This window comes from Eupeodes corollae, chromosome 1 (assembly GCF_945859685.1).
Source record: "Eupeodes corollae chromosome 1, idEupCoro1.1, whole genome shotgun sequence".
In the NCBI taxonomy this organism is placed as follows: Eukaryota; Metazoa; Arthropoda; class Insecta; order Diptera; family Syrphidae; genus Eupeodes; species Eupeodes corollae.
In genome coordinates, this window is record NC_079147.1 from 131,859,573 (window position 1) to 131,871,361 (window position 11,789).

Consider the following 11,789-nt stretch of genomic DNA (forward strand, 5'->3'; position numbering starts at 1 on the left):
GCCAAAATGCAAGCACTTCCTTAATCCCTGCTATACTAAAATTTGTATCTGCCCTTAGGGTTTTTGCTAGTGGGAATTATCAGAGCAGCGTATGAAAAGATTTTGACTTATGCCTGTCACAATCATCGGTTTCCTTAGTATTAAAAGAAGTGTGTGTGCATTTGAAGACAAATTATGTCCAACCTGGATCAGTCTCATAATGTCATCCGATGAAACACAAAACGCACGAAACTAGTTTTTTTTCAACGGCCAGGTTACCAGGAGTAATTGGACTTGTTGACGAAACCCATTTAGGAAATGTTAATCCGATTGAGTTGCGTTATCAGTAGCTTAGCAGAAAAGGATATTACAGTGATAGTAAGTTTTTCCGCGGGAGTAGATTTTGGTTTTAAGTGGAAGTTTTGAAGGCGTGTGACTATAAAACATGTATTCGTATGTTGAATTAAGATATCCTCGATCAACCCCTGATTCCTTTGTATGGAATTCCAATAATCTTAATTCAGTTCTTGAAATAGTATCAAAGAGGAGAACTATCAATGTTCCTTGGTAGTATACTTATATTTTTATTTCGTCGTTGAATAACTTTTCTTTTCCATCGCGAGTAGGTGGCCCAACTGAGTTGAGAGTTGTAGCAAATTTTTCCCAAAATTCCTTTTGGTCAGTTTAACTAAATTTGTGTACTGATTTTTATTAGTTCTCTTGCAGCTGAATAAAAATGCATTGATTCATGTTCTTTTATAAAAGAAATGTAATATACATATGAACTTAAATTTTTTTATTTTCCGACATTTTTTTTACATAAGCTTCGACCTTTTCTCACACAATATTAACGTTCGACAAATAATAACACGAATGACGTTCAAATCAACGAACATTCGATAAAGACAATAGAGTGAGATCAATCTTCGAAAAATTTATGACATTAAAGTCGAATCAACGGTTTTCAATTCGCCAACGGTAATACAAATTTCTCAAACTCACACGTCTATTCATTCGACTAGCCAATGGTAATAGGGGTATAAGAGTTGAACATTTTTCTCGGGCACTCTTTCACTTCTGATTTTTGCAGAATGATAACATTTCGCAAAGTGAAAGTGGTTGATGTATGTTTAAAGACGTATCTGATTCTAAAATCGGAGTTCGAAATCTCAAAATTGAAGTACATACACTTAGGGTTATTTACCTATTCAAATTACTATCATTTTATTACTATAAATTACTACACAAATATTTTAAGAACATTATAGAATCTGAGTCTCTAGTCCTATGTTAAATTCCCATCTTAAAACAGCATTTTTATTTTGTCACAAGTTGCGATAACCTGATTTGATAAAATCGTTTCCTTACAGAAGTTTTAAAACAAAACTTGTAATTTACTAAAAGGTTAATGTTTTTTGAAACTGAAAATGTTATTAGTTTATCTATTTATGTATCTTTCAATTAAATTGAAATGTTTGTTTGGAATGTAAAAGTTATCAGATGTAAAATGTATCAACTTCCTGTTCTTACGACACACTAGTGTTTTAAATAAACAACAAACACGATACTGTTAAAAAAAAAGTTACCATTCATATTACACAAACGACACCCTTCATGCCTCGCATATAAAATTAAACTACACACATGAACATCCGGTTCCCATGACTCAATTACGTTCATTTCAAGAAGGGAATTCCTGTGACAAGTGCAACAGGTTGTTCCTACCGTCTCCATCAAAACACTTAACTTGAAAAAATGTAAATAAACATTAACAGCTGATTTAAAGGAGGTAAGAGAATACATGAAAAAACAACTAAAGACAACATTTTTAGTTTATAATATTTAAAATATTTATTTTAATGACATTCATTTCCGCTTATATAATTTGTCCACATCAATATCTGACTTAAAGCTCTATCTTTAACTTACATAAAATGGTTAAAAAACAAAATATCACAAACATATTGCAAACAATCAAATTAATTAAACAAACAAAATAACTAATGAGATCCTTGAGAAACTGGATAAAGTGTAGAATAACTACAAGAACTGTTTTTCTTTATAACTAATACAATATCGCTCGATTATCCCACTGAGCTTGAGCGGGCAGTTGATATGAAGTACAATATGGCGGAATTATTAGATCCTCATCAAATTTGGTGTGTTCAACAGTCCAAAAAAATGTTCCATTTTCTGTTCGTATAAAGTGTATTGGGACAAAACTGTCATCCACGGGCACATTCTTAGTCACTGGACTGGGAAGCTGTATGTTTTCGTTGTACTTTTTGCTTTCTTCGTGGTTTTGTTGACAATTGTAGCCATGTGGACAGGAACATGCTGCACCTGGTTGTGACTTTACTGCACTGCAGTCCAGAGAGTAGGGGGTGGTATCACTGAAGGGATCTTCTGCAAAGTATGCCTTTAAAAATTCTTCATCTTTGGCTACTTTTCTAATGACGGCTGCGTAATCCTCGTATGAGGCAATAGCTGCTTCCATAATTGTGGGGGCGATAAAGCTCAGATCTGAGGTATTATTCAAATTAACGTTGTTTGGGTGGGCGATAGATCCGGTGTCATTATTTGAGTTCTTTTTCACAGTTCGCAGTATGCGTAGGAGTGGTTTAAAGAGCTTACGAAATTTTCCTTTGGCCTTGTGGCTTGATGCGATAGTTGACATATCCAAAACTTGGTTCGGGGTGATGTTTTTAACGTCTGTGAACATTTTTCTTAGTATATTTACTATCAAAACTTTTCTAACTTAATTAAGGTATTCCCGATTCACGAGTAGCAACAATTTTAAAGAACAACTTTATGATGTTTTGTGGACGAGGTAAAGATTCAATCTGATGCTGTTACTGTTCCGGCGCACAGTTTTATAACCGAACGTGTTGCTTTGGCCGGAAGACCTAACAACAAACAGAAACAACCCAAGCAAACAAGAGGCAGGTAGACACAAAACCAATGAGAAAAAATATCAAGCAACCAAGAGAAAACGAATGGATGAAGAAGAGAGCTCGTAAAAACACAAAGCGCACATAGTGAAAAAATGTGTGGGAACCGTTTTCCGTTTGGTTTCGTATTGCAACAAACATCCTTTTGAGCACCATTCAGCCAGAGGTAGCCATAAGCCAGTCTTTTATCCCTGATTTCCAATAAGGAGACAAGGAAACCGGTCACTGGCACGAAGATTTTATATGAAAAGTAAAACAACGGCACAAAGAAGAATAGCCAAAACCAACGGCAAGTACTGCGTATGCCCACATAACAGGTGGGTGCTAGCGTTGCGCTACCCTATACGAGAAAAAGTGTGGGAATTCCTGTGTGCAGGCTACACAAATTACGCAGCCACAGCATTCAGCTTCGGTAGGTAGGTAGGTAAGGTACCGAAAGTGAATATTGAAAAACATGAACAATATTTTTAACTCTCTGCTTTGTTGGTGTTTTTCTGGTGATTCGATACTTAGATTTCCCGAAGGAAACGTATGTAGGTAAGGTATCTCGGTGCATGTAAGTGTATTTCCTTCGTGCTCATCTGACTGTAGATGTGCATATGTGCGTTCCTATACAAGATTCGTGGGAAGAAGGATTCCTCGTGAGTTCCCACGTAAGGATCTTATTGTTATTTTCAAAAAGAAATTTTTGGGTATTTTTTTAAAATGTTGTGTTTTGGTTGTTGTTGTTGTTGCGGCCATTTGTAAGAACCCTGACTTTTAACAATAATTTAATGTTTGAGTTTATTTCTATTATTTCATTTTTTCGAGTCTAACGTTCCCACGGACTAGAAACACCTGATTTTTGAGAGTAAACAATTTTTTCTAGTCTTTGCATTTCAATCAATTCAATAGAATAGATGATTTGAGATTTTACTACTCTGCATTGTGAGTAGTAAATACAGTATTCGTCACGAGGGGCGTTAGAAATGCACACGTACGAGTAGTTGGTGTTTACCTTTTACTTATCATGTATTTAAATTGAATGCCTTTGCATTTCTGTTCGTAATAGCACTAATTAGATAGTTTCTGATTGGTAAACAGAAAAACAATATAACAATATAAGTTGCAGGTACCTTTAATTCTTGTGGTTAGTAAAGTTGGTATGTATGAAGTACAAAACTAAAAAGGAGTGCTGTTATGTTTGTAAGAGAACTACTTTAAAGCTGTTTTTTAATTGTAATGTACATAATATTAGTGTAACAATAATTTGTTGATATAAGAATTGAATTGAAAACCAACTTTATTAACATTACTCGCACACATAATTGGTTGAGAGTTGTACTTCACTAGGCCCGCCGCTTTAGCCAGGAACTTCGTCTAGTTAATAGTAAGAATTTGTGTGTCAAAATTTTTCAAACAAAAATTTGCTTTAGACATACATACATATGTAAGATATTTATTGTTTATGCAGTTTTCTGTGGAAACATCTTGTTGAAAACTAAGGATGTTTAAACATCATAAAAATGTTACTTTTACGTTTATTTTAAACAAATTTCTTTACAAGCGTATGTTCTTAGTTAGTGTGATGACACCGTTCGCGACCACATATGTAGATCGTATACACAAGGCATAATAAATTTTCACACGTTCTAATCATTAAATCATTGTAGTAAAGCGAAAGACGTTGGTTTCTTAGATGTTAATGGTCTTGGTTTATTGGCAGCTTGGATTAGGGATTTAAAGTACCCACAGATAAGTGACCGAACAGTGAATAATTACTTTTTGGGATGCAAAGGTGCTTTTAATTTATTATCGTTTCAGATTAAATAGGTTGGGAAAGAAGGCGTTTAAGGTCCAATTTAGTAATTTATGAAATTTTATGATTGGCATCGATATAACAGTTATTCATTAGAAGCGTGTCAAAAGTCTCTCAAAACTCCATATTGGCTTTTTGACCACAAGCTTTTGAAGAGGTTGCGAGGTGGGGGCAGTGCAAGTATGATCGTACTTTAATATTTATAGCTGTATTATATTATGTACATACATATGATTTTGAATTTTACGTCTATTGAAATAAAAATAAATTCATATTCGTACACAAACTTAATTTTTATCCAAAATTGCATTTTCATTCAATAAATTTGAATTGCGAATTTTTCTTAAGCATTAACTTCATTTATGCAATTCAAAACAAATTAAGTATGCAATGCATTACTAACGTTATTCGTCATATACAAATATTTTTACAAAGAACTCACATCAAATTCATATTCGTACAGACTTTCTTTATTTGCAAAATCTACTTTGAGTAAGCGTTAAAAAAATGTCAAAAACATTTTCATCATTTTATTGTTTTCGTAATTCGATTGTGTGGCTTAAATTTAAAAAAAAGTAAAAATTAAAAAAACTGTCGAGAAAACACTGTGAAACAACATTGAACTGAGGAAAATGATAATAAAGTACCATAATAATGGTAGATCACTAAAAGAAGTATCCGACCTTGTTGTCAGATCAATATTAACTATCCGATCAATCGTAAAAAGGTATCGTGTGGAAAATCGAATAGAAAATATGCCAAAAAACCGCACACGCGAAATTTTCAACTAGTATCATAAACGCCTCATCATGCACGAAATCAAGAAAATTCCTCGGATCAGTGCGCCAAAACTTGTGTAAAAGTTGCGACAAGAACTCAAGAAGCAGTTTTTTACATAGACGTTGAGAAACTTCATTCGCGATCACGGTTTTAACTGTAGAGTCGCCAGAAAAGTACCTTTCATAAGTTCTGTGAAAAGGTTGAAACGGCTAAATTTCGCCAAAGAGCACCAATCAAAGAATTTCGACTTTTGGAACAACGCAATTTTTACCGATGAGTCAAAGTCAAATATATCTGGCTCAGATGGACGACAAATGGTTTGGGGTTGTTTTTCTGCGGGGTAGGGAAATTACGTGTAATTGAAGGAATTATGGACCACAAGAAATATATAGAGATTTTAAAATTTAATTTGGGTGAAAGTGCATGTAAATAGGGTCTGCAAAACCAGTTGACTTTTTACCAAGACAATGATCCCAAACATAAGACACATAATACCAAGTTATTTGGCAGACCCTTTATAATGCATTTAGATTGGGGCTACCTATAAATATATTGTCTAAATAATTTGTTTAGGGCCTTCAACTGGTCAATATAAAGCCGGTAGTAGCGTAAATCCTGCGCAGATATATATTTAATTGTAAAAAGTGAGGGCTAAAAATGATTTTTGGTTTGATAAAGAAAATGAAGATGGCTTCCCGTGCCCTAGATCCAACCCAAAGAAACCAGAAAAACTTTTAAATAAGCCAAGAAAGCATGCAACTTCCAAATGTTTTCCAATATGATACGTCTTTGGAAGTTCTAGGAAAAAAAACTTATTTTATAACTTTATGTAACGGTTCCCATTGACAGTTACTGTCAAAGAAGTACATATATGTCCCAACAATACACCTTGATGAAGCTGCGCTACTCGTTTTGGACGCAGTTCGGTTGCATTAAGCATTTCTGGATTTTATACATTTCAAATACGGCAATTTGGCTTGTTTATATTTCCGTTGAAGCTAAAATGGGCCTTATCGGACATGAACAAACAATAAGGCTAGATAGATAGATTATTTGGTTTATTAACATTCGTTTATATATGTACATATGTAAAATCGTTAAGAATTGGCTATGCCGTCTACCATTGTCTTCTTCGGCCATCATTTCATCATAATTTTTCGACAAAATTCCTTGCAAACAGGAAAATCCTAAAGGTTTAATCGCTTGTAATTTGGACTTTCTATGAAAAAGGGGTTTAGAACAAATTCTCTTCATGGCTTTTCAAAGCGAGCTGGGTAAAATGTGTCATCATTGTGTGTAGTACCCGTGGCATGATGGTTAGTGCGATGTACAATCGGGACGTCATGGCATAAGGTGGAGCAGAGCTCCTTCGGTTCAGTAGGGCTGTGTCCGAACGGGACCGAACTGATAGGGTGAAGCAGGAGAACCAGTTTTGGTGGCTTCAATCGGCACTTGATAGTGGGTAGTCGGGATGGGGTTTTAAGCCTTGGTCGGCTTACATACTTGTTTAATAGTATTAGGGTTTAGTTTTAAGTAGAATAGGCATGGTGGCACGAAAAGAAATAGAAAAAAACATACAAAAATAACAAAAAAAAAATAAAAAATAAAAAAAAAGAACATTAAAATAAAAAAAAAACATGGATTAAAAAAATAAAAAAAATAGACAACAAAATATGAAAAACAAAAATGTTAGATAGTTCGATTTGCTGCTGTGGTTGTTCTAGTTTTAAGTAGTTTATAGGTAGAATAGGTAGTTTTAGTTAGTTTTAAGTTTTATTTAAGGACCTTATTTTAAGTAGTTTGTAAGCAAAAGTAAAAAAGGATATTGATATTAGTTTTTTTTTTTCTCAAACTTTTCTAATAAATACAAAAATAAATAAAATTTAAATAGAAGTAAAATAGATCTTAAGGCCGAAAGGCATTAGTAATTATTGTTATAGTTTAGCTTAGAGTGTCCGTATGGGACCATTAAGTTAGTTGTAAGTTACGGATAATTAGGCTAGTTTTATGAATTTTTGTCTAGCTTTAAGATAGGTTTAAGATTGAACTAATAAAAATGAATTTAAAAAAAAAAAAAAAAAAAAGTGCGATGGACTGTCATGCGAGAGGTCTTGGGTTCGATTCCTGCCTATGGCACCTAAAGTCTTTTTTACGGCTATTGCCTCTTGCGAGGAATTGGCAGATTCTCCAAGAGTAATTCTTGTCATGAAAAGTGCTTTCTCAAATTTGCCGTTCGGATTCGGCTTAAAAAACTGTAGGTCCCGTCCATCCCTGACAACAGTACTCGCACACAGAAATGGTTGAGAGTTGTCAGTCACTAGGCCCTAGTTCTCAAACGGACTGTTGCGCCACCCAATTTAATTTTAATGGAAAAGGGTTAAAGAAGTAATCTTAAAGTATCTGCTGTAATGACCATCTGCTAATTCCAAATTGCCCCGAAAAGTTTTAAGTTGAAACGCTGGGATTTGCATGTATAGCCGATGATACAGCGACGATTGTATCCTGACTACGAACATTTAAATCTCCATGATACGGTGCGAAGTAATGACATTTAAAAAAAAAACTTTAGTTGATCGCTTTAGCAATAATCAGTAGCGTTAAGTTATGTAAATAAATGTATTGTATTGAATTTAGATGATGACTTTTCTTAATAAAAGGCAGATAAAGTAATTATTTAAAGCTTTCTGATATTGTTTATTAATGATAGTAAAATACTTGGTAAGTTTGAAAACTGTGCAAAATGATAAAAATACACAAAATTTTCAGTGAACGGCATATAAATTCGTTTGGTTAAACGCAACATACTAAACATTAAAAGTTTTTTTTATTATCGTTTCCCCGTAAAAAATCTTTTAAAAGCAATAGACATTAGACAACAAAAAAAACATTTATCTGACTGTATCAAAACATCGCTTCAAATGTACAAAGAGGTTTAGTTTAGTTTACCAGACAAATTTTTATAATTGTATCCACCAAAAACTTTGGAAAATTTTAACCAACTTCGTTAAAACATTCTGTCCGCTCAGTTACCAAATGTTAAACATGTCCAGTGTTTTACATCTTTGGGTAAATACCCTATTAACTTCTCATAGAAAGTAATTGTAATGGATTCGATTTGTCAAATTTAAAATTTGACATTTCTCGACGTTAAACGTCCCTAGAGTTGAAATAAAAGTTTAAGAAACATTTCTTTCCGTGCGTGTGTACGTATGTTCGTACCTCCATACGTTTTCGACGTTCTTTTCGTTGTCCATAGCTCAAGAACCAGAAGAGATATCAACTTCAAATAAATGTTGTTATCAGACAAAAAGGCAGAAAGATGCAGAAAGGACTCTCAAGAAAATTGCGTGGGCGGTTTTTTTTACCATAGCAGTTTAAAAAAAACGTGAAAATTTTAGTTAACCCTAAATATCTTACCAACCAAAAAAACTAGAGACTTGAATTAAATTTTATATTATATACTGTAACGTCATACCAAACAAGTATATTTTTTTTGTAAAAAATCCAATTAAAAATTTTAGATTATGGCTTTCAACTAATATTAACTTATAAGAAATATTGTTGTCAACATTTTAAAAAAATTTTACTTATAAGAAATATTGTTTTCAACAATCTGAATTTTTTTTTTAGAAAAATTGAATTGAAAGCTTTTTTACAAAAAATAAAAACCTAAACAAAAAAATTAAAACAAGTTGGTAAAATTGATTTTCGACTCAAATATTTTTTCAAAACTTTAAGATATTTGCTTAAATTACTTTAATCTTTTAAAAAACATTGTTTTCAACATTCAGTTAATTTTTTTTAAATTAAAACCTAACAAGAAAACAATACTTAAACTTGGTAAAAATTTACTTTCGACTCGAATAGCTTTCCAATAATTAAAAATATTGTCTTCAAACTTTTTTTATTTCAAGGAAATATTATTTCGATATTTAGTAGTTTTTTTTTAATCCAACAGTACGTTTTTTTTAAAAAATAAAATCTACAAAAAATAGTACGGAAATTTGGTAAAAACTGATGTTCGGTTCTTGATATCTCTCAAATTATTTTCATTCATCCAATTTGAAAAATTTAAGAAGTGCTACTTAAATTGGTAAAAATATTTTTTCGACTAAAAATCTATTTAACAAAACCAGATTTTTAAACTAAACTATTTCTTTATATGAAAAATATTGTTGGTAATTTTAAAATTTGTAAGAATAATTTAACTAACAACTTTTTTAACTCAACACGAAAACCTATAAACTTTTAAGCAAAACAATTCGACAGACGGGATGGGAAGTTATCAGTGTGGGTCGCATTACAGACTCTTTTTAAATTTGTTTTTGAAACTAATTTTTTTTTTCACTTAGTTAGTATATTTTGCAACGATATAACAATTTCATTGCCACATACCTGCTTTGACTGAATGAAAATAAAATCGTTCCTCTTGTATGTGCTACATTACAAACTTTTAAACTTTTTCAAAAACAATTTGTTTAACACTTATTCAATCATCAGAGGTTTGTAAGTTGTCATTTCTTTCTCAAAGTGGCATTAGGACATCAGTAAACTTCAACATATTTCTGTTCACTTTATCAAAAAGTTTTGAAAACAGTTTTCATACCATCGTTGATTTACCACAATCGATGACGGAAATGTCACGTTGAGTGAAAAAAATGAATGGTTTCGAAAACACCTAGCGAAATTATCATTGCCATCATCTTCTTTGCTGCTCGATTGTGCACACATCCGTGCAATCAATTTTGTAAAATTGTCTTCGCAACCTGTTTATAAGATTACAACTACCATCAACACTCTGAGAACCGCCATGAAGTTCAATACTCGCATTCATAGGTATATATGATGGGTATGAAGCTAGAAACTGATCCTAGACTTATTTAAGCTTCATTATTATAACACATCACCAACCAGTTTGTGGGAAACAGCTCCTATCTGAAAGATGGTTCGATCAACCAATACTCTATGAATAGTGAAACTGCCTTAACTACTGTCAATTCACATGGTCGTCCAACGACGACGAAGCAGTGCACATTTGTATCTTTTTTATTATACCAACACGAAGCCTACTCAAGCAACAACATTTACTGAGCAGAGAGGCTGGTAGTAGATATTAGCCAGGAGGCTACAAACACTGAGTAATCTTTTAGCTGAACCTTAAGTTAAGTTTGTTAGCCCGTGCCAATCGCGTGTTTAGGGTAAGCGAGGAATAGCACCATTCAGTTTACTGCCATGGTGTAAGCGGTGGCGGCGCGGCGGCGCATGTCGACTGTGTGCGGCATGCAGTAGAAACGAAGTGATCAGTCTCCGCAAATTGACGTTCGTTTTTCTTCTTTTCTTATGGTCGTACACTATTTTCTTGTTTTATATTTTTGTGTAGCCTTCCTCAATTCTTAAGTATAAGAAAGCAGACTGTGTAGTGTATAGGTCCCATAAAAGGTCTCGACAGCATTCATACATTATTCAAGACACACAAAAATCAAGTAGTTTCTGTTCTCACGGTTCGGGTTTTGTCTGTCTTACTATACATACGTAAACGTTTATGTGTTGCTCAGTTTATTTTCTATAGTTTGGATTTTGTACAGGGACAGCAAATGTGTATTCAACCGAATAAAAGTACTATCCGGTATAGCAAGAGTTTTAGAAACCTAATTTTCAGTAAAACCCAAGAAAGGCAGAAGGCAAAGATTATCTACCTTAATTACGAGTATCTGACTCAAGTTCGTTTATCTTGTTTTACGTCCTTTTAATTTTGGAACGTCAGTTTGTTTACTGTTAGTTTTATATACACAATTTTTAGGTATTGAGGTTTTAACAAAATCTAAAATTGTTTCTCAGAACTTGGCACACCTTATAAACTAATTGTTTCTATTTCATTCAAAAACGAGATAGTCAGTTTTAGTTCTATTTATTTTAATTTTAAAATATACAAACATTTTATATTTTAAAACTAAAAATAATGATGTAAAAGAAAATTACATATACGCCTCAGTGTACCATTTCATTTCTCTTGATTTCAGAGATAATAAAACTACAGTATAACTTCTCAAAAGTTAAAGGTTTATCTGCATAAACACGATCTTTCGCATAAAAATAATTTAGGTGGTGTAAGAGTCCCACAGAGAAATAAGGCCTAGTGACTTACAACTCTCAACCATTTCTGTGTGCAAGTAATTGCAGAGTCGGAAGGGACCTATAGTTTAAATTCCGAATCTGACGGCTAATTTAATAAAGAACTTTTTCTTGACAAGAACAAGAAGTACTCTTGGAGAATTCGTCAA

The 11,789-nt window shown here is 33.0% G+C and overlaps 1 protein-coding gene across 1 annotated transcript; it reads right to left on the minus strand.

The window, feature by feature from the left end:
* Nucleotides 1-1,814: 1,814 nt before the first annotated feature.
* On the minus strand, nucleotides 1,815-2,895 carry LOC129939545 (enhancer of split M2 protein). Its single transcript, XM_056047587.1, has one exon. It carries the CDS (start codon nucleotides 2,699-2,701, stop codon nucleotides 2,045-2,047), a length of 657 nt encoding a protein of 218 aa, XP_055903562.1. The 5' UTR covers nucleotides 2,702-2,895; the 3' UTR covers nucleotides 1,815-2,044.
* Nucleotides 2,896-11,789: the final 8,894 nt, after the last annotated feature.

Bases quoted from the DNA above. Each gene is read 5' to 3' on its own strand.
- LOC129939545 (XM_056047587.1), bottom strand. From the start codon at position 2,701: ATGTTCACAGACGTTAAAAACATCACCCCGAACCAAGTTTTGGATATG.